Raw genomic sequence first — 23176 nt, 5'->3', positions numbered from 1 at the left:
GGCAAAATAAACTTATTGAAACATTAAAACAAAATAGTAGCAAATATAAATAAAATATATTTGTATAAAAATAGATATGTTACAATTTACAATATGTACATAGGTATCTTTACTAATAATATCATGCTAATGTTTCCCGATGATAAACGCGTGTGCGCGCGGCGTAGGCACCCTGGACAGGTTATACCCTGGCAGTTACTTTGGGTGCGGCTGTGGCAGGTACGGGGTGGACTTGAACCCGAAGTTGTTGCCATGCGTGGTCACGGGCTTGTTGTCCTGCAGAGATAAGAAATTAAGTTACAAGACAGGAAAGACAGGTATGAAAATTACTTAAATAATGCTGACGCTAACAGCGGCAAGTTTCAATGGATGGTGCCGTTTTGGAATTACTCTAGCTAAGTAGAAACAGTTTTTTTGAGGGGTTACCCATGCGTTTGCGTCTCTCACGTCCACTTGGGCTAACCAACGCGACCAGCTTGCGTGCGATCAATACGTTTGTCTGATCGCCATCGCCATCGTGCACGCCGGCAGGTTCTTTTTTATTTTTATTTATTGTCTCATAAAAGTTACTCCGAAGTTCAAATCAATTCAATAACGTTTAGGTACATATTTTTTATTATGTATATTGGTTCCATAACGTGCCCTACCGTGGCTTCGCCCATGTGCAAGACGATGCCGCTGCTTGAGTCTGTGTCGCCAGGCGGGAAGTAGTCGTCGCGGAACTGTGGCATGTCCTCGATGCCGATCAGGTCGGAGTCGCCACTCGCGTCACTGCATGGAAAACAAACAGATTGGTTGTTGGTTGTCAAAGCAGAAGATGCAGAAGTTAGATGGCCGGAATGAGCTATTTGCGCTCTCCTGCCGGTGTGCTGTTCTTTTAGCCACTATATCGAACTCTTGCTCTAACTGTTGAGTCCTGTGACCTGTCATTCACCAGTGGCACATTATAAGTTCTAATAGGTGGCTTTCAGGCTTTCAATAAAATTATAGGTGGGTTGGCTAAATTAATGTGATGTCGTCATCTTAGGATGTCGTCTGTACTAAGAATACATAAAGTTAACTTAATGCCATAATAATCGGCTTTAATTAGTGACGTAGTGCATTGCGAGAGGTCTATGGAGGAGAAGACTGACGCGTGCCGTAATAATGTTAAGGAACGAGTGTGGCCTCGTCTCAGCACAGAAAAGATCTGACTGAACTGACTGAACAAAGTCGAAGTTATAGAAGTTTACACCGGGAGTTTCAAAGGCTAGTTACGGCACTGGTCTCCAAAAATTGGACTGAATCGGGATTAGTTACTTGTACTGCAACCGGAGTAGTATTGCTGCGTCATAGCAGTGCCTCTTGCTCTTCCGAGTATCCACAGAAGACCAGCGTCGTGGTGTCACCTCGGCATGATGCTGAGTGGATACGGTTTCAGTGACACTCACATTACCCACTCTATTTAGTTTTAGTTTTGTTTTAATTTTTTGGGTGTTGTTTTATGTCGCTGAATAAAATATTCATTGGAAGGGAGCTATGGTTACCTGATGGCGTCGAAGTCGGGCGCGCGGATGGCCTCGTTCCACATGGGGTTGGAGCCCTCGACGGCGTGCTTGTTGGTGCCCGGCGCCAGCCCCGCGCGGTTCAGCCCGGAGTCCACCGAGCCGTACTTCGTCATGGAGAGCGCTTGCAGCTGCCGGTTTAGGCTGAAAAATTTATGAGTAATTTGTTATCACTTAATACACAAAGGCCACTGAGTCCACCATAGTCCAGTGTACTCGCGACGCCTCTAACCGTAAGAAATGCAAGCACATCGCCAGGAGAGCTGCCCTCGGAGATGACATCGAGCGCGGCGAGTGCGTAAACGGTGATCTGCGCAGACTCCAGTCTCAGAGCCGACGTGTCGTCCTTATTAAGGTCCTGCAGGCTGTTGGTGCTAGCATCAGCTGGCTATAGATAGATGCTCAAGTATACTCACGCTCTCGTCCTACAGAACAATGCGAGAAGCAGTACGAGGCAGAGGAAGCCCAGCACAGCGGAGAGCGCGGCTAGTGTGTAAACGGCGATCTGTGCAGACTCCAGTCTCAGAGCCGACATGTCGTCCATAACCAGGTCCTGCTGGCTGTAATTGGTACTAGTATCGGCTGAATGCAGATATCTGCTTTAAGTATACTCACGCTCTCGTCCTACAGAACAGTGCGAGCAGCAGCACGAGGCAGAGGAAGCCCAGCACAGCGGAGAGCGCGGCTAGTGCGTAGACGGCGATATGCGCAGACTCAGGTCTCAGAGTCGACACGTGTCGCCCGTCACCAGGTCTTGCAGGCTGTTGGTGCTAGTATCGGCTGACTATAGATAGATGCTCAAGTATACTCACGCTCTTGTCCTACAGAACAATGCGAGTAGCAGCACGAGGCAGAGGAAGCCCAGCACAGCGGAGAGCGCGGCTAGTGCGTAGACGGCGATATGCGCAGACTCAGGTCTCAGAGTCGACACGTGTCGTCCATAACCAGGTCCTGCAGGCTGTTGGTGCTAGCATCAGCTGATTATAGATAGATGCTCAAGTATACTCACGCTCTCGTCCTACAGAACAGTGCGAGCAGCAGCACGAGGCACAGGAAGCCCAGCACAGCGGAAAGCGCGGCTAGTGCGTAGACTGCGATATGCGCAGACTCAGGTCTCAGAGTCGACACGTGTCGCCCGTCACCAGGTCTTGCAGGCTGTTGGTGCTAGCATCAGCTGACTATAGATAGACGCTCAAGTATACTTACGCTCTCGTCCTACAGAACAGTGCGAGCAGCAGCACGAGGCAGAGGAAGCCCAGCACAGCGGAGAGCGCGGCTAGTGCGTAGACGGCGATATGCGCAGACTTAGGTCTCAGAGTCGACACGTGTCGCCCGTCACCAGGTCCTGCAGGCTGTTGGTGCTAGCATCAGCTGACTATAGATAGATGCTCAAGTATACTCACGCTCTTGTTCTACAGAACAGTGCGAGTAGCAGCACGAGGCAGAGGAAGCCCAGCACAGCGGAGAGCGCGGCTAGTGCGTAGACGGCGATCTGCGCAGACTCCAGTCTCAGAGCCGACATGTTGTCCATAACCAGGTCCTGCAGGCTGTTGGTGCTAGTATCGGCTGACTGTAGATAGCTGATTCAAGTATACTCACGCTCTCGTCCTACAGAACAGTGCGAGCAGCAGCACGAGGCAGAGGAAGCCCAGCACAGCGGAGAGCGCGGCTAGTGCGTAGACGGCGATATGCGCAGACTCAGGTCTCAGAGTCGACACGTGTCGCCCGTCACCAGGTCTTGCAGGCTGTTGGTGCTAGCATCAGCTGACTATAGATAGATGCTCAAGTATACTCACGCTCTCGTCCTACAGAACAATGCGAGAAGCAGCACGAGGCAGAGGAAGCCCAGCACAGCGGAGAGCGCGGCTAGTGCGTAGACGGCGATCTGCGCAGACTCAGGTCTCAGAGTCGACACGTGTCGCCCGTCACCAGGTCTTGCAGGCTGTTGGTGCTAGCATCAGCTGACTATAGATAGATGCTCAAGTATACTCACGCTCTTGTTCTACAGAACAGTGCGAGCAGCAGCACGAGGCAGAGGAAGCCCAGCACAGCGGAGAGCGCGGCTAGTGCGTAGACGGCGATATGCGCAGACTCAGGTCTCAGAGTCGACACGTGTCGCCCGTCACCAGGTCTTGCAGGCTGTTGGTGCTAGCATCGGCTGAATGTATATAGCTGCTTCAAGTATACTCACGCTCTCGTCCTACAGAACAATGCGAGAAGCAGTACGAGGCAGAGGAAGCCCAGCACAGCGGAGAGCGCGGCTAGTGCGTAGACAGCGATCTGCATAGACTCTTCGCCTAGCGTCGGAGTGTCGCCCGTCACCAGGTCTTGCAGCACCAGGCTGTTGGTGCTCAGCATCAGCTGGATGGTGCGCAGCAGCACCGTGTCACTGCGGACGCTGGAAACCAACGGCGTGGCGGTCAGTGGTGATTTTTATCCAGCTTTTTTTAGCAAAATAGTTATCGATTTTAGATGAATTCTCTCTTTATAGCCAAAAGGCATTCTAATGTTACTCTGTGCAAAAGGCTAAAGCTGCCATTATTTATTTATATACGTAATCTCACTACTGTACATAATACACACTGTCAGTATTCTTGGACATTAGGTCCCCAACGATTTTTTCACAACGAATTTTGTGCTGCCCACAACTTTGAAACTGGTGACTAGTTACAGTCTTTGTCAGAATTGGAATAGGGTTGTGTCGTGGTTGTGTTATCAACTTTTTGGTCACTTTCGGTGTCACGATCACGAACTATTTGACGCTGTACTATGTAGGTACTCACGCTTCGACCTCTTGTGCCTGCACGGGCACGTTGTCCCGGATGAAGTGCGCGCGCACCTCGGTGGTGTCGTCTTGCGCCACGCCGCTGCTGTCGCTGAACGGCACCACCTGGTCGATGTTGCACGTCATGTTGAACCCGGTGCTGAACGTGGCCGCTATCTGCGGGACAAACGAGAACGTGAGAGCCTTGATGCAGTAGGAGCACCTACCAATGCGCTGTCATTGAAACCGTAAAGATGATAAATGAACCATAAATCAATCAGAAGTTCAGAAGAAAATATCAAGCGTTTGCGGTTGAGGATCGACTTCCCTCCAGTGCAAAGCAGATGACAGACAATATCTTGGGAAGAGCGAAAATCCAATTAATTCTACTACTTACGAAATTTCTGTTCTGCTCAACGGTCTCAAGTTGGTTATCGAAAATGAAGGTCACGCGGTTTTGCGATGAGATGAGGTAGACTTTCACACGGGCTGTGTCGATTGCAGAAGCTATAACAGGAAAAGTGACACGCATTAGTGAATCTTATAGATATGGGTACCTACCTACATTTTCTGCATGTTTAGTGCAGGGGTGGCACGCAAATCATATCATGAATGAATCATACGTCCAGAAGATCCAGCTAGGCTAGTGATCAGCGCAAAGCCTTATACCGTTCAGGGCCGCGCATGAGCCCAGTGCACGTCGACCCATTGGGATCTTTTGTGCTTCCCCTTACTTTATTCTCTCTCATCCGCAAAAATCCTATTCATAAAGTGAATCAAGTGCTAGAGTGAGAGGGAGCAAAGTCTTATTTAAAGGGTGTTTCGATTAATCTTAATGGTGGCAGAGAACCTGTGTCCGTAGCGATGACGTCGAACTCGAACATGCCGTGCATGGAAGCGGTGGGCTGCATATTGAGCGAAAGCACGCCGGTGGTCGCATGCAGCGTGAAGGCCGAGTCGCGCACGGCTTCTAGGCTGCTGTCCAGCTGCATGCTCGCACGGTCTATGATGTACGTGATGATGTCGTCTTCTGTGTGGCTCGCCTACAACGTTTAGGCAAACAAATGTTATTAATTCATCCTAATCAGTTCAATGGTCCACTCCACGAGTGCACAAGAAGGGCTGCAGTGCGGGAGGAATGACGACATTTATTGTGAGGTTTGCCACCGGGTCGGGTGTGACGACCACGACGTCCACGACCACTCTGGCAAGAGTGTAGCGACGAAGAGGAAAGAATTAGTTCCTACATAATAATAAATGCGAAAGTTGGAAAGTTAGTTTATCCCATAAGTGAAGGAGATTCCTGTTTAAACTGACTAAGATTGTGGTGTGTTGTAAATGATACTTACCCTGACGGTAAGCAATTCCCGGCCAATGCTGTCCAACGTCGAAATGCCCGCTGTGTAAAGGTCCTGCTCGAAAATTGGGCGCGGGTTCGCTTCTCTTACCTGCAAAAGATTTGAACCGTTAGATGATAGCTGACTGATTTTATAAAGTTTTCAGCGAGTAAATAGATATGTTACAAAGAACTCGTCAACGCGGTACAAAAATTCTCAACGCGTGAGACTGTTAAGAACAAAACTGATTGACGCTCATTGGTGGTTTCCATTATTTGGAAATACTGAGCTTTTGCAGGAAGAAAGGTAGCTTGAAATGCGCTACTTCCATCCATGTACTCACATTGATCGTGACAACGAGGATGGAAGTCTGCAGAGGGATCCCAGTGGCGTCGGGCGAGTTGCTCGCCGCGATGTGCAGCGTGTATGACGTGGCCACCTCGCGGTCCAACTCCTGCGCAAGGGAGATGACGTTGCGCGACTGGTCCAGTACGAACAGACCCTCGTTGTTGCCGTCTGTTGAAGAAACTCAATCAGTTTAAGTTTGAAGTAGCTAGAAGTGATAAGGAATTTAAATGATACCTTTTGAGGTTGACTAGATCTGAAGGGAAAATATTTTATTATAATTTCCAATTATTATAATGTTTTTGATTGTATTGATGAATTCCTCTAGATTCGAAAGGTTATCCCGAGGCGAGGTGTTAAGAAAGGGTATGTCTAGCCTTAAAGCGCACTACAGTGTATACCTACCTAAAGATATCTGCGTAGTTTCAAAACTTACCAATAAACCTGTAGTAGATATCTTGGCAGTCATCTTCGCAGAGGTGGTTTTTAAGGTCTTCTGCTTGCGGCAGCTCAAAACTCTCACGGAGGCCTTCTTCACCCTCTGCATAGGTAAAAAGTTGTTCAATTAATTGTTTTATCTTCTCAAGATGATTTTTCCCCTCAACTTTTTCAAAAGTAAGTCGAACCAAAATAAGACGCATGTTGAAAACTTTTGGGATATTTCCCAATAGATTTAAATAAGCGGATAATATTTACCGAAGAAGGCAACAGTAGCTGCATTTTCGCTGAACACTGGGTCGCCCTGCGTGGGTACGAAGACCACCGAAAACGTGACGTCGGTCCAAAGCGGGCCGGGCTCCGTGCCGCCGTCCGTGGCCCGGATCGTGATCTACAACGAAATCATGGCCGCTACATGGGTATGTTATGTAACAGCGATATCGACCGCAGAATTGCCAAAGGTTTCATTGCCAAGTTTTTTCGTCTTTTAAAAACATTAGACAAACGGATAGAGACTTATATTAATATAACTATTGTAATTCTTACCCTGAATTGTCTGATTTGCTCTGGGAAAAGCTGGCGTAATATAAGCTGCCCGCTATTTTCTCCTGCTCCCACTTCAGTTATATCAAAGTACTGAACGGCCTCCTCTGTATGAAAAGATAGAATGTGAATAATACTTCAATAGTAAAGCTAGTTTTTTCATTCTAAACCATTTCAAGCACACTTCTAAATATTCTAATGATGTGGTTATGATCACCCCCAATCTTCTTGAGAAAACAAAGGAACAGAGAGAGTACATGCGAACATAAGAACTCCCCAGTGAATGGGGAAAGAATGTGAATGGGGAGGCCAAATCCACCGTTTTACCTCTGATAAATAACAGAGAATCGTCTTCCTGCAGTAAAGACTAAACGAGCTGATGATAAATGATGATGAGATAAGGCCTAGCAAAAGACTTTGTTTCGACAAGCTTCCCAGAGCTGTGTGAGGAGAATAGGTTGTTGTTAGGTTTACCATTTCCCTGGACGTGGAACGTGACGCTGCCCGCGTGGAGGCCGTCCTCGTCGGTGGCGTAGATCGGCTCCAGGAACTCGTTGGCAGCCGTCGCCAGAACGCCGCCTTCTGTTGCGCGCTCCTGTTCATAATATGAGCTGTCAAACGCTAGTTCTTGGTCTTACTCAGAATACGCAAGACCGTTCAGCACAACGCGACAAGCGCATGTAGGTAACTACAGATACAAACATTTGCTTGTGTGTTGACCTCAGTGCCACAACTCTCGTTTCGCGACCTGACCTCTCTTTCTTCGTAATATCTGAATATTGATTATAATTGAGCATGTTTGTAACTTTTTGACCCCATGCTATTGTTCTTACAACTCATTACTAAGAGGCGAGTGCAAATGGTGCACCTTGAAAACACCTTAGCCATAACAAAGGGTCTTTTTTATACAGCGATACACTGAAAGTATTGGTAGTACAAAAGGGGTATTTATTGCATCATTACTTTTTATTAAACATTAATTTTGCGTGTCTTACCCTAGAGAGCCGAATGACGGAGTCGGGTTGCGGGAACACGAACACAGGGTGGTGGAAGTTGTAGGGGCGGATGACCAGGGTGTACGTCTCGTTGGACCTCTGTTGCGGGTAGCCGTGGTCGAAGGCCTGCACGACAACCACAGGTAAGTGAGTACTTTTCAAATTGCACTTTTTTAGCACATAATATTATTATCCACTATAGATCTAAATCAGAGGTGACTTAAAATTATGCATGCTTTCACCATCATCAATTTTTAAGTGACCCCTTTTCAAAACAAGATTCCTGTTATGTGTTACCATAGGAGTCACTTAAAAATTAGGGATTGATGGTGAAAACTTTCACCACTTCTCAGCACCAGCGAATATGTTGTCCCGAAGTGGTGGTAGGATAAGCTATTTGGGACGTGTATAATAAGCGCCCTGGAGAGGGCCTAAGCTGCAATAAAAAAGTTTGACTTTGTCATTGAAATCTCAATTCCCAACTTACAGCTATTATTGGCTAATGGCATAGCTGGGCACCGTTAATCAAATAGTTAACTTCGTTAATCGTTAAACCGTTAATAAAAAAATTAACTTCGTTAAACGTTAAAACGTTACATTTCGCAAGATTTAACGGAAGTTAACGTTAATCGTTAATCCGTTAACACATGATAATAAAACGAAAAAAATAATTGTATGCAAGGTTCAAAATAATTTCGAAAGCTTGTATCGCGCATGGAATTTATTCCTCTTTTATGTTTGCGCTACAAGCTTTCGAAAATTATTTGAACCTTGCTTATGGTTAGGGAGGCGAATAGGGGAATTTTCGGCAATACTCGAGCGTGGCAGTTTAAGATATGAGAAATACCTTAGACCTAATAGAACAACCTTGTAAAGTATTTAGCTCTATATGTAGTGACGCGCGCCTAGGATAGACGATCAGATTAGTAAAAAAAAATGGATAGTCTGAAATACTCGAGCGCGTCAGATTAAGATATTGGGGGTTGATTTTAGTGTTTAAAGACTAAATTTAACTAATCTGACGATAAGTCCTTGACGCCGCCGAGGTATAGGGTCGCGAACTTGTAAAAAAAAAACGTTAATCCGGCATTCTCGAGCGCGATTTTTTTATTTTTTATTTTGAAGAATATAATCTAAAACTTACTAAAAATACAAAATCTGCCGGTTACCGCATGACCGGAAGTGTGGAGAAGCCATTTCTACGTTCGTTGTATCTATCGCTTTATTGACATTCTTAAATTCCCCATTTTATCAAGGAGAAAGAAAGGAAAAAAAAGAAACCAAAAAACCTTTTTCGGTCAGATTAAGAGAACCCACCAACATTTTTGTCAGATTAAAAAAATATGCTTTCAGGATACCGAGATAAACCTCCCCTATGAAAATCTGACGCGCTCGAGTATTTCAAGAAAACTTTTTGTTTTTGCATTTTCAAAAATTCATCGTAACTTATCGTCACGCCGAAATCGTCAGTTTTTTTAAAGGGAGCTTCCTTGGGGCCTACTTAACACCCCTTCCGAGAATCTGACGCGCTCGAGTAAATTTTTTTTTTACTCATTTTTGACTACTTTATATGCCTACCCCCACCACGCAAACCGGCAGATTAGTATACCGTTGTTATCAGAGGCACTCGGGGCATACGTAGTATGAGTATCTGACGCGCTCGAGAATGCCCAAGTAACTGTTTTTTTTAACATTTTTGAAAAACCGTACACGCCAAACCCACCACGAAAATGGTTTTTGCCATACGAGCTTTTCTTTTCGAAATTATTTTATCTTTCGATTTTGATAGGTCTCGACGGCGCCGTTGAATTACGCCATTTAGCTACCTCGCCTCCTTCACTATTAAGTACAATTATTTTTTTCGTTTTAGTACAACTGCATTTCAGAATAAAAGCTTGTTTTTAAAAAAGTTTTTTAATTATTATAATTTTATTTTACACTTTTTAGTAGTATCTCAATCAGAGCTTTGGTTCAATTACAATACAATTTAGCACCAAAGTGCTCGAAAAGACAAATCCAGCAAACCCAAACTCGATAAGTTTCCACCGTTTCGTTTAGGAATTCCTATGGCCACCTCCTGACTCCATCATCAGGACCCTGGACATCATCTAGTACTAAAGTGCTCAAAAAGACAAATCCAACGAACCCAAATTCGATGCGATGCCGCCGTTTCATTTAGGAGTTTCTATGGCCACCTCATGACTCCATCATCAGACCAGCTCAATGGTACCATAACATTGCATTGTCATCGTACTTATATAAGAATACCAAATTTCAGCTCAATCGGTTGAGGAAAACTGGTCTTAAATTCAGTTGCAAGAGTTGTCCCACACATACTAACAAGTGTCGTTAGTGATCTGGTTATGAAAACTGTTGTTTTGGGTTCTGGAAGTTCTGGATGCCCGAACATACTTGTCAGAACGCGTTGTTCTAGCGTTTTTCAGCGTGCATGCTGTATCTTTTTGGTAAATAGTAGGTACTGGATTAACGACTAACGGACTTAGGATAATTTAACGGAAGTTAACGAGTCCGTTAACATTTTTTAAAGTTAACTTAAAAGTTAATCCGTTAATAGAAATGTTAACTTCGTTAATTAACGATTAACGGATTAACGAGTTAATGCCCAGCTATGGCTAATGGCTAGTTAAGTATGTAGTTATTATCCAGTCAGTCTTCTCAACTCTTCAATTTCCCCTTAATCTCCAATATTGATAGGATCATCATACATTAAAATTTGTTTCCATTTCCACTAATTAAAAGTTTGCAGAAGTCAGTATACTTCGGATCTTACCTCAATGAATATTTCGTAAGTGCCCCAATACCCCCTCAAGTCCATAGCGGTCTCAAGTTCCCCAGTTTTGTTTTCAATCGAGATCATTGTGAAGAGATCCGGCACCTCGATGTTTCGGTCGGTGATCGTGAGGTCCAGGATTCCGTAACCGACACGCGAGTTGTCCGTGTCTGGTTCATCCCTGTCAGGTGCGTAGATTTCTGGGAGTACACGAACACCCTGTAACAGAAAAGAGAAAAGAGCGACTTTTAAATACTTAGTCCAACTTTATAGATGACTGGTAGATGTGCCTAGGCCAAGACATCTAGACTAAGAGAGATTCTAGACGGGCGTTGCGCAGCATCGACGAAAACGCAACGCAATGATTTTAACTCATTGAGTGGTATGTTAATGCACTCGATGCGTTGTCGCAACGCAACGCAGCTTACTCCGACGTCGCAGCGTTGTAAAATGGTATTGTCAGTCTTTGAACTAACAGCATTGTGCGTCACAGATGCCTGCAGGACATTGTTAATTACCTTAATTACTTAGACATTTTAGGTAGATTCAGGTAGGTGGGTACGAATATTTTATGTTAGGCGCCTATTGCAACACCAGCACTTACAGCAACTGCTCCTTCGGAAACATCAAACCGGAGTTCATCAGGCGACGGCATCTCAGGAGCGTTGTCGTTCACATCCAATAGAACGACAAATATTTCAACTTCGTCCTGGTTTCTCCTACCGTCTATAAAATAATAAAAGCAGTGTCTTGAAATGAGCAATTTTAAAATGAAAAATGGTTATCAGACCGATACTTACCACCGTCAGAAAAGAAGTTATCGATGAAATTGACAAAGATAGTATGTGTAGGCTCATCCCCATCGCGGTCCAATTTTTCGTCCCCCGGGTAATGCACCTCAAGGCGACCAGTGTCCAGGTCTACCTCGAAGAAATCCCGCAGGCGGGGGTTCACCGCAAAGTTGATCGTGTATCGTACCGTGTGGTACAACTCTGTAAGAGATATTTCATTTAATAAGTAGGTAGTAATAGTATGTCGAGATCATAATTATAAAGGCCATAGTTACGAAGTAGCGGATAAACATTACCGGAAAGCACGGGACTTCCACCCACAAAGTGGACCGACGACTTGATAAAGGTAACAGGAAGGCGTTGGATGCAGGCCGCTACCAATCGGTCAATATGGAAATCATTAGGTCTATGTTTAGCAGTGGATGTCCTGTGGCTGAAATGATGATGATGATTATTACCGTCTCTGTCACGGTCGTGGGAGTACAGCTGGACCACCTCGTCGCCGCTCGTGGCATTCTCCCAAACGTACACCGTCGTGTTGAATTTCTCAGTGAGCGGCTCAGGCACTTTGTTGTTTGTGTCGATGATTTCTATTTCGATCTGTCGAAGTTAAAGGCGAAACGGTTGCAGCATTTATTATTTTTATTAGATTACAGCAGGTTTTTAGGGTTCCGTAGTTCTGACAAGGAACCCTTATAATTTTCATGAAATAACATTAGCACAACAAATAACTACACACAAATGGTTTAGGTACGGTAGATGATGACACAGCCTACAACCTTAAAGGCTACAGACAGCAATATTAATTACTCACATCGCCTGGAACTTCGAAGTAGTTGGGATCTGGAGGACATTCCGTGCGGTTTTCCAGGGAGCACTCGTCGCTGGCGATGACGGTGTAGTACAAGTAGAAGCGCCAGGGTTCGTCTGCATCGATCGCCTCGTTCGCATCCACCTCAATTTGACCAGTTGTGAAGTCAATCTTCACTAATCCCTCGGGAGTGTTGTTTCTAGGTCTAATGAAGCAATATACATAGTTAATAGTTTCATAATATTTTATTTATAGACTATACTCGGATCTCGGAAGTCCATTTCAGCCATAGGATGTCCACTGCTGAACAAAGGCCTCCCCCTTCATTGAAGTTAGTTATGGTAGGTTATGGTTTGGTTTTGTGATTGCTTAGCTAGGACACACTTTTGTCAAAATGTCTACAAATAACTTAATAATAATAACCAATTTGGTTGCTTTCGAAGCGCACCCTTTACATGTGTTAAGTTGCGTAGACAGGTAGGCGCGGATCCGCCTGCCTGAATACAGACATGGGCGTACCCAGCTTCTGGCCTAGGGAGGAGGGGGAATCAAATCAGATATTTTGGGTCAGATCGTTTGACTTAGTTCATTCAAAGCGATTTCCAGGTTTGGGAGTAGCTGCCCTCTCTTCTGGGTCTGGGTCACAGATCACAGAAACTGAAGGGGAGATGTGACAAGGGGCCGGGGCTGGTGTGATTGGTGGTGAACACATTGCTCGTTCGCATTCGAACTCAGCGCATTAGTTGGCTGTTCGCATCTCTCTATATCTCTATGGTGTGGGTACACTCACTGTATAGTGTAGCGCACTTGGTTGTAGAGCGGGCCGTCGATGTCGGTGGCGAGCACGGAGCCGATGAGCGTGCCGCTGGCCGCCAGCTCGCGCACGCGCATCGTCTGCGTCAGCGTTCCGTTCGCGAAGATCGGCGCGTTGTCGTTCATGTCGATTATTGTGATCGTGAACGTCGCTGCAAATAGGTTTTTTTATAAAGATTAGCTCTCGTTTTTTAACCATTAGAGTAGGCGCACACCGTTGATTTTTCGTCGGCCGATAGTTTAGTCGGGCACTTGATCAGTATGGGCATGTATTAGGGAGTGCGCACACTACGCCGATTCGATTTGGCCGATTCGTCATAAAATTTAAAATCGGGCACAACTATCGGCCAACTAAAAATCAACGGTGTGCGCCTACTCTAAGGCTGCGTTTCCACCAGAATCCAATAGAATCGCTTCGTTTACCTCGTCTCGGAAACGCAGCCTTAACGTTAAATTGGAGTTACCTAACCTTTTGGCTAAATATGCTTGTGTTACAAGTGGGTTAATCATAATAGTCCAGCAGCGGCGGGGTTCGAACCAGCATTTCTTAGATCTCGAGTCGATCAAGCCTCGTATCACTAAGGTATAATTTCGTAGCTTACACGTAGCAGCAAACTGACGTGTCATCGGGACACTGCTGGATCTATACGTCGTCTGAAGCGAGTTAGGTATATGATCCTATTTTTGAACTAAAAGGTTGGTCGACGGACGTAGATAACAACATAAAATGGATGTCAAATGGCTCCATACCCTCATCGTAGTCATCTCCGATGACAGTGTTGAGGTCCCTCACGCGGACGGTGAGGTAAAGCATCTCGAATTCCTCGAAGTCGATGGTGACGTTGTCCCGGATCTCTTGCACCACGAGGCGCCCGATGGCGGAACCCCGGTTGCCCTCGGTGGGGTATATCGTTTCGATAACTATACACCTGAATAATTAAACATTTCAATTGTAATTTGATAGATTGGACACATAACATAAAAGTAAAATAAATATTTTGTGATTGTAAATTTTTGATTTTGCTGTTGATTAGTTGTGGAGGTGTTAATTTATTTGGTAAGGATTAACTTTTTTTTCTTTAATTTCACTTTCTTTCAAAGTGTTAACATATATCGAAGAATCTAAGTCGCGACCTCTGGCATAGTATCGGTACACGAACCACTGGCCTGGTGAAGGCTATTAAACTGCTAAAAGCATAAGTTTCCAAATCTTCTAAATTTTATCACTCGACTATGCAAACGCAAAGAGGTCCAACTTGTTTTTTTTTTAATTTAAGCTGTAATCATGATAATTACCCGACGTATTCAGTAGGGTTGGTCTCTCTGCCCTGCTTGGTGGCCCAGGTGGAGTCCCAGTCGATCTCGAACCACAGGTAGGCGCTGGTGTCCGGGTCGGTAGCAGTGATTTCCCGGGATATCTCGTATCCTTCGGGAACGTTCTCCTCGACGCTTGGAGTCGAACGGGGCTGCCAGTAAAATTGATAGATAGAAACTTTCACGGTGTATATTTTTCTATAATACGTCCCTCTTACTCATGATCTAAGCCATTCTAAGCTAATGGTATTTTAAACACTGTTCAGATTTAATTTTTCAGTCAGTCAGGTTCTCTAGAGTGGGAGAGTTAATAAGTTTACTTCAAGTTCAACAGAAAAATCTTTAGTATAGTATTATATTTACTTACCAAGCGTAGGGTGGGAGGAGTGTTGTTGACATCCTCCAGTTCTATCACCAGCTGGGTGGTCACTGTGTTGTGTGGGCCGTCGCCCAAAGTATCGTCAGCGCGCACCTGTATATTGCAAGTTCCAAAAGTTTTCAATCGTTGAAAGAAAGAAACAAAATAGTTTATTTTGGCTTTTAAAGGCTGAGAACTCTTGAGAATGGTTGTCTGGATGGTCTTTCGTAATTTAAGGATTAACGGGATGCGATTGCTGTAGGTATCTGGTTGAAAAAGAGGCTGACAAAAGTGACTAAGTTTCTTCCGCCACTTAATTCTTCTCAGCACTTGCCCATAATTTAATTTGCCCCGAAGTAGCGGTAGGAAATCTATTTGAGACGTGTATAAGCGCCCTGAAAAGGGCCTAAGTACTGAATAAAAGCTTTTAATTTGACTTTGAATTAACATTGACCTGAACAAATAGAGTGTTTTGTCGGTGGTAGTCGAAGGCGTCGTCCATGCTCACGAAGATCTCTCCCGTTGATTCATCTATGAACAGGTAGTCAACAGCGTTGCCCATCAATGAATGCCTGAAAAAATTCACAGCTTGAGATTTTTTTTTCATCATCATAGTATTACTTATTACTTAGTTCTAATCATAGTCTGAAGGCACACGGTGTGTGTTTTACATAAGTTTGTTGTTTTATGTCCACGTAAGTCACAGTAACGTAGAAATACTCGAAAGGTTCTAGAGCAAAACCATCAGAGGCATTAAGATATGTCAGTAACAAGATTGTACATGGATATCAAACTGTATACCGTGAAACAGCAAATTGGAAATTACAGTAAAAGTTACCAAGTGAGACTGGATGGTCACAGAAACGAACTCGCCTCTCTCTCAAACTGCAAGGAACTGGCAGTCTCCACTCTTCTAGACTAAAGAGACATTCAACAAAACCCAGCGAAAAGATACGCAGTGAAAGAATAAGAGATGACTCACTGGACTGGACTTCCCGATCGCCTCAAGAACCGGATTGCAATCAGGCAGATGATTTTATTTTTTATTTTTATTTTATTTTTCTTTATTCAGAAAACCACAGCTCTTTATAATAATAATACAAACAGGTATTTTTGTTCTTACAGCCAATAATGGATTCTATATATTCGATTATATTCTATATATATGATTCGATTATTGTTTCACGGAATCCTATTGCCAGAATAGAAAAGGGGAAAAAATTACCACGCAAGTGCGTACCGCCCGTACTTACCTAATAAAGTTTTAAGTAAAGATTTAATATGCAAATAAAATGTGGCAAAGGAAAATTCGTCGACTACAAAAACACTTCAGTGCACTCTGGGGGAGCAGCGGGAATCGCCGCTTTAATGATACAAAGATTGTTTCAACTCACACTACTACGTCGTCGATGTCTCTGTCGAGGGCGAGCACCGTGGCCACCGGGAAGCCGGCGCCGACGGTCTCCTTAAACGACGCGGAGTAGCTGCTCTCCTCGAAGATGGGAAGTTCGTCGTTCCAGTTGATCAGGTTTACGTACACCAGCGCCTCGCCCACGTGGCTAGCGTTGTTCATGTCCACTGCTTTGATCTAAGTTGTGTCAAGTTATTTTTGAAGGTAGTTTCTTATTGTTCAGCTTGTTTTAGGAGTTGGTTCACTAGAACAGTCCAGCAGAAGGCCTTTCGAACTACTTACTGACTGACCAAAGTAAGACACGGGTCTTAACACGACGTTTATTAATGAGTTAAATTACAACTAAGTACTCATTAACACATAATGTAACTAAATTAGTAACCATTTCAACTAAATTAGTAAGACACGGGTATAAGTAATTAATGAGTTACATTAAAACTACTCATTAATACATACTTAATGTAACTCATTAATAAACGTCGCGTTCAGAACTTAAGACCCGTGTCTTACTGATTTATTTGAAATGGAACGCGAAAGCGAAAGTTTAAAATCTTATACTGACTGACCCTCGAATTGGCAGTCCGACACTGACACAATTGGGCTATTGTACCTATCTATACATACTCGTAGGTACAAAGCACGGGCCTTTAGATGGTTTATTCCGCTGTTCGTCAGGGTGAAGAAAGTGGAATTTTGGGTGTCTTCATAGCACCATGGAACCATATCACCCAGGTGAAATGATTCAACGTTGCGTTTACGCAGAATGTCTGATATTGTTAGAGAAGTGATCAAACCTTAATGATGATGTTCTGAAAAACGACATCTTCGTAATCCAGCATGGTGTGGTTTATGGTGCCCATGATGAAGGTCTGCCTCTGGTAGCCGCTCCCCGGCGCGATGTAGAATGCGGACGCTGCCCCTGGGGGGAACACGTCCTCAAGTTCCACTGTGTATTGAGCGTTTTCACCCTGAAATTGGGAAAACTCGATGACTTATCACATCGTTCATTTTATTTTGTACGAGTAGATCTTTGATTGCAATAACAAAATCAATAGGCCACCTAATTGAATGAAGAATAGAAATATAATAAACCGCTTTTCTTCGTAAATGTTAGTTTACCTACCAAATCTCGATCATGGAATCCAAATTCTTCATTGAAGTTTAGAGTCATTGGAGTTTCCTCCATGATATCAATACTGTATTCTTTATGCAGCGGCTCGGGTCGCTGATCGTTGACGTCGTTGACGATGATGAAAATATGGGCCTCTGTTGCAAAGTTCGCGTCAGTAGATTTGTAAGCAACGATGGTGAGGTTGAAAAGCTCTCTTTCAAGCGTGTCGCGGTCGATCTCAGTCACGTGCAGAATAGCTCCGTCTTCAATCACCTCCAGGGAAAAGAAGTCGTCTGCAGAAAAAAATCCTCTTTTCATAAGAGTGTTTTATTCAACTAAAACTGATATGAGACGAACAGACGATGAAATCTTATAATATGATCGTAAATATTTGATAGAATAAAAAAAAATACACAAAATGCACTTAAGAATAGCCGTCTAGAACCGAAAAATTTATTAAATTTATCCCCTGGATATACATAGCTATATCTGACTTCCTAGTCTTCTTTCTGAATAAATGAATAAATATTTTCTATTGATAAGCCACCTCTTTCTGTGCTAGACAAACCTTAGTCAGTACGTACCAGCGTCATCCCTGATGAGGGTATAGTTGATGGCCCTATTGATTCCCGTGTCCCCGTCTATCGCGCGCAGGGAGAAGCTCTGATTAGTCTTCTCGTCAAACTGCTGCACTGAGAAGATCTCCACCCAGCGAGGGGGCCGAGACTCTACGTTCTCCACTTGCACCATCATGGTGACCGTATGGTTGTTCGGTAGCGAGTCCTATAGTAAAGGAGCAAGTTAGTAGAGTTACGCCCGTTTTCACCATCAATCCCTAATTTTTAGGTGACCCCTATGACAACTAAATTCCTGTTATTTGTTACTATAGGGGTGTCCTAAAAATTAGGGATTGATAGTGAAAACGGGCATAACACTCTTAGAATAATGTGTGAAATTGGAAATTCAAAAAAGTACGCATTATGTATGTAGAGAGTAGGCGAAACAAAAACAAACAAAAAGTCGATTTTCTTTTGAGTTTTAATGTGCAAATTCTGCTCATGAAAGTAACAAGATGCAGTGATATCATGATTTGAAATCTTGATCTCAAAATTTAAAACAGACGAAACATTTTCTTATTGTGAACCGCAGCACTCTCACCTTTCTATGTGGGTATACTTACAGAAGCTGTGACGCTAAATATATGAAGCTGAGTTGTCTCGAAGTTCAAGGGCGAGTTGATCCCTACAGTCATCTTCATATTGAACCAGTCGCTGGGGTCGTATTCTCCAACCATGTAGAAGATGCTTTCATCTGCAGCCCTGCTGCTGTCGACACGGAACGTCATGAAGCGGGTGCTGATTTCACCGTCGCGGTCTGACACTTGGTACACGCAGTCGGTCAGTCTAGCCTCGCCATGTTCCTGGAAAAATTTATTAATGTTCTTTTAAGTATGTTTACTTTGACTCTTAGAAAATTATCTTTAACCTCGAGAGTAATATAAAATCTGACTAAACAGCCCAAGTATTGTAGTTTTGTTGTTATCTTCTTTACCCTTACACATTCCCGATAAGTACCCGGGGTCAGATTTCTATTTTAATGTTTGGACAGCTATTGGCCCCCGCGCAAAGAAAAATCCAGCATTAAATACGAGTATTTACAAAATACTCCTTACTAATCACCCTTGCCTTTTTTGCTTTCTTCACGGCTATAAGTATTTATTTTCTTTGACTCACTGGAATTACGCAGGCGCTGACCACTTGCAGGATGGGCGGATTGTCGTCGATGTTGACTATCTCCAGCGCCACCAGTACGGACTGTGATTCACCCTCCACTTGGATTGAGAACACATAGCTCTGCATGGTTGCTGTCTCGTAGTCTTGTCTGTAACGTTAGGTAAATTATTACCATGAATGTTTCACTGTCGTCTGCGGTGTTTCCGGACGGATACGACCTGCAAGCTTTCAAGAAGCCCCTGGGTTTGCGGGTGTCTATGGGCGACGGTAATCACTTACCATCAGGTGATCCGTCTGCTCGTTTGCCTCCTGTCACATAAAAAAAAACTTTGCAACCATATGAATAATTGCGTAGCGCGTTATCCTTACCTTTGCGTAATAACAAGGCTCCATTGGCCGTCTGCTTCATCCTGTCGAAATTCGGGGCCCAGCTGGGCTCTGGGCTGGCCTGACATAATCGACAGCACCGGCGTGGTGGACCCTGGGGAGTACGAGAGTCAGGATAAGTCCAGGGGTGATGATTCGATGCCAACTAATTGAGGATCTTGGGAATAAAATGTCGATTTGTTAAATATGCATCAGGGGTATTCTGCAAATTAGCGGGGTCTGCCCAACACGCTCATCCTGCACCCCGAAATATGCAGACTATGGTGTCAACATGAATTGGAAATGATGATTCGTATTTTCTTGTCGTGAAAAAGAACATTGAAAATCATTTGTTATGACTAGCTAGATAGCTTATGGTAGTGGGATATACATAAAAAAATGACTTCGTGGTCCCAGCGCAGCTGGATCCTTTCAATTCCCCCATAGAAGTGGGAGCTTGTAGGTCCCGCGTGTAGGGCGGGATGACTGTGAAGGACGCCTTGATCATGTCAAGCACTAGGATAATTATCCTCTCAGCACTCTGAGAGGACATCTGGAACACCCATAGTTTTAATGGGTTAAATTCAACTGGATGGATAGGTCATATTTTTGGGAAAAAAATATTTAGCGACATGACTGTCCTTAAGGTTAGTTAGTCAAGGCACCAGTTAGCGGAAAGTGGATTCTTGATAAGTAGTTTGTGGATCTTAAGACATCACGAGCCAATAGCTGTCTTATCTGGTTTTGCGTCCCGTACCTTGATAGTTAAGCTTCGCAATGATGACGTCTCCTTCGATTTCTTCCTCCATGTATATGACCTGAATCATTTGATCCGGTAAGAAGTTCTCCATACATACTTCCTCTCGGGTCGGGCCGGGTATTAGAGGCTGTTCACTCCATGATTTTCCTGGGGAAATTACAATTAGGCATAATTATATTAATTAACTAGCGGCCGCCCGCGACTTCGTACACGTGGATTCCGTTTTACCCCCTTCATCTATCTTACGCGGTTGAGATTTTTTCATACAAATGTTTTTTCCCGCTAACTCCCGTTCCCGTGGGAATTTTGCAATATCCTGTTGTAACTAAGCTTTAAGTTTACTAAGGTACCTACATGCCAAAATTCAAGCGTCTAACTTAAGCGGTTTAGATTTTTCATACAAAAGGATTTTCCCGCTAATTCCTGTTCCCGTGGGAATTCCTAAGTATACTATAACCTGCCCAGGAGTATGAAGAATAATTGTATCAAGTTTCGTTAAAATCCGTCGAGTAGTTTTTGTTTCTATAAGGAACATACAGACAGACAGACAAAAATTTTACTGATTGCATTTTTGGCATCAGTATCGATCACTAATCACCCCCTGATAGTTATTTTGAAAATATATTTCATGTACAGAATTGACCTCTCTACAGATTTATTATAAGTATATAGACAAATAATAATAAACAATTATAAGACGTAACGTGCTACGGGACTTTCCCGATTTAAACCCGTTTAAACTAGGATACTAACAATTTGTAATAGGTATGGCTTGACTAAGGACTATCATCATCAAATTAGAATATAAAAAGAAAGGAATATTAAAATTAAAAGACTCCGTATGAGACTTAAATTATTAACTAACGAAAGATTTAATTTGTGTGTAATTTAACTAATTACACAATTTTAACTAATTGTCACAACTTACCTTCGTAATCAATAGGCGGCAGTACCGGAGTCTCCGGTCTTGGTATTGCGATAATATACGAACATCGTTCTGTATCGAAAGGAGAACATTATTAAATTAGTGCAGGTCTAACTGAACTAAAGTTAATAAGAATTACATATTTCATTATAAATCAGAAGAAATCGCGAAGGATCTCAAAATGTGCCTTTCGGTTAAGTGTTTTCTAATATCTATCGATATTATACGTGTACAAAGCAAGTTAAAGTCAAATAAACAAATCTTAAAGATAGGTAAAATATAGAACATGTGATTTTTAAATCCAGATGATTAATATTCCAATCTAAAAGATAAAAAGTCGACTCACGGTTGGCTAGTGCGGCAGAGGCTAAAGAGACCAGTAGCACTGCTGCGAAGAACCTCTCAACCCCCATTTTGCATGATCTGTAATTGTAATTTATACAGGGTTTATTGAAAAAATAGTAAACTCGCAGGACTGCGGTCGTCTGGTCTATACCCGTCGTCCCCGTAAGCCGTATCCCCGCCACGGGGACAGCGCGGGACGTTACGAGTACCTATTAGAGATACGTCATCATAATACAACATTTAATTAATGTCCTACAAGTTGCTGAGTTGCACCACCTTATTTTAACCGTGGCTATATAACCATATCCGGTTTTTTGCATAGAATTTGACATTTGATGTTTGTTAAAGTTAAAGTAGGTAAGATGGTGCAGCCCAGCCTTAAAAAATTCGTATCTTGCATCAGAGATCGCCAGAATAATTTGTACAATGAGACATCTTTTAGTAATAAATACTTTTTTACTTTACTTTACTTTAAAGATTGGAAGGTGAATGTTTTTTTCACCCCGATCCTCACCTCATATACTGTCTTCCAAACCAGACAAACGATTTATTACTGGACGATTTTTTACGAAAAAGATTTAAAAAACTGTGAATCCTGATGTGAGTGACTATGGGTAAGAAGGGGGGAATCGTTGCAATCTTTTTTGCACTTTTCAATTACTATTTTTACAACGACACATGCTCTTTCTAGAAAGCCGATTAAAAAGAAAAATTAATAACGTAGTGTGAGATGCAATTAGATCATGACTCATGCCTGAGCTCACCTCTATGTTTTAAGAAAGCTCGTAGGTACTCGTATCTTGTTGATTATGTTTTTTATTAATTACTAGCCCGCTACTTCGTACGAGTGGACCTTGTTTCACCCCCTTAGGGGTAGAGTGTCGTAAAATGCGTTCGTAAGGGATGTCTACACCCTTTATGGAACCTACCTGCCAAATTGCAAGTATATATGTAGGTGTTTTTTCGCTTTTATTTAATAAGGTACTAATCATTTCCCCTATTTAAAAACAACAATATTTTCGCTAACTTAATAACAACAAAAATTGTCATCAACCATCCTTCATCATATAAGTACATATTGCGTTATCATTTTGAAATACTTAGGTATACTTACAAACGATCAAAAATAACATCTAGCTATTTCCGCAACATAAATAAGCACAAAAATATGCAAGAATAATCATAGATAACGAAATGACCTAAAAGAAAGCATTTAAATTATTCATCAGGCAATCTAAAGAGTTTTCACGGTCGGTTCTGTTAGATTATTTTCTTCCTTTATTTTTGATAGCTGACCCGGCGAACTCTGTTCCGCCTTAAAGGCAATAAATAAGCCATCGCAATTTTTCCTTATTTGCTCACCGTTTAGACCTACCCTGGACTACGACAAACATTTTAAAACCAAAATCAGCTCAATCGGCCCGGCCGTTCTCGAGTTTTAATCAGACTAACGAACAGCAATTCATTTTTATTTATATAAATATATATAGAAGAAGAAGATAATACGTACCCTTAGTTATGTAGAATTTTAATATTTGAGCTATCCCACGATTGTCCTTCAACAAAAAATCACTAAAACACAGATTCTTTCAGGTGCAATTATCCAGGTTTATTAACTTCTTCGTTTTTCACACACACTTCCTCTTTATTGTTATTATGTCCGCTCGCACATTGGCACTGT

General features: G+C 43.1%; 1 protein-coding gene across 1 annotated transcript; it reads right to left on the bottom strand.

The window, feature by feature from the left end:
* Positions 1 to 37: 37 nt before the first annotated feature.
* Positions 38 to 23176, bottom strand: LOC135077012 (protocadherin Fat 3-like). The gene is made up of 35 exons (XM_063971604.1): positions 23006 to 23176; positions 21497 to 21573; positions 21154 to 21222; positions 20223 to 20372; positions 19469 to 19580; positions 19100 to 19247; positions 18547 to 18786; positions 17951 to 18149; positions 17379 to 17659; positions 17050 to 17223; positions 16239 to 16432; positions 15299 to 15416; positions 14854 to 14958; positions 14469 to 14638; positions 13923 to 14101; positions 13150 to 13324; positions 12363 to 12564; positions 12007 to 12148; positions 11558 to 11749; positions 11362 to 11483; positions 10758 to 10976; positions 7967 to 8092; positions 7446 to 7566; positions 6975 to 7078; positions 6687 to 6819; positions 6427 to 6531; positions 5989 to 6161; positions 5658 to 5756; positions 5159 to 5351; positions 4706 to 4815; positions 4328 to 4485; positions 3736 to 3942; positions 1527 to 1688; positions 648 to 771; positions 38 to 276 (listed from the first exon to the last, which is right to left on the bottom strand). The coding sequence occupies exons 2-35, from the start codon at positions 21561 to 21563 to the stop codon at positions 196 to 198; spliced, it is 5154 nt and encodes a 1717-aa protein (XP_063827674.1). The 5' UTR covers positions 21564 to 21573; positions 23006 to 23176; the 3' UTR covers positions 38 to 195.

The sequence above is a fragment of the Ostrinia nubilalis genome, chromosome 12, assembly GCF_963855985.1.
Source record: "Ostrinia nubilalis chromosome 12, ilOstNubi1.1, whole genome shotgun sequence".
Taxonomy (NCBI): Eukaryota; Metazoa; Arthropoda; class Insecta; order Lepidoptera; family Crambidae; genus Ostrinia; species Ostrinia nubilalis.
Note: the sequence above shows the minus strand (reverse complement) of the source record. Positions and strands in the feature narration are given on the sequence as shown.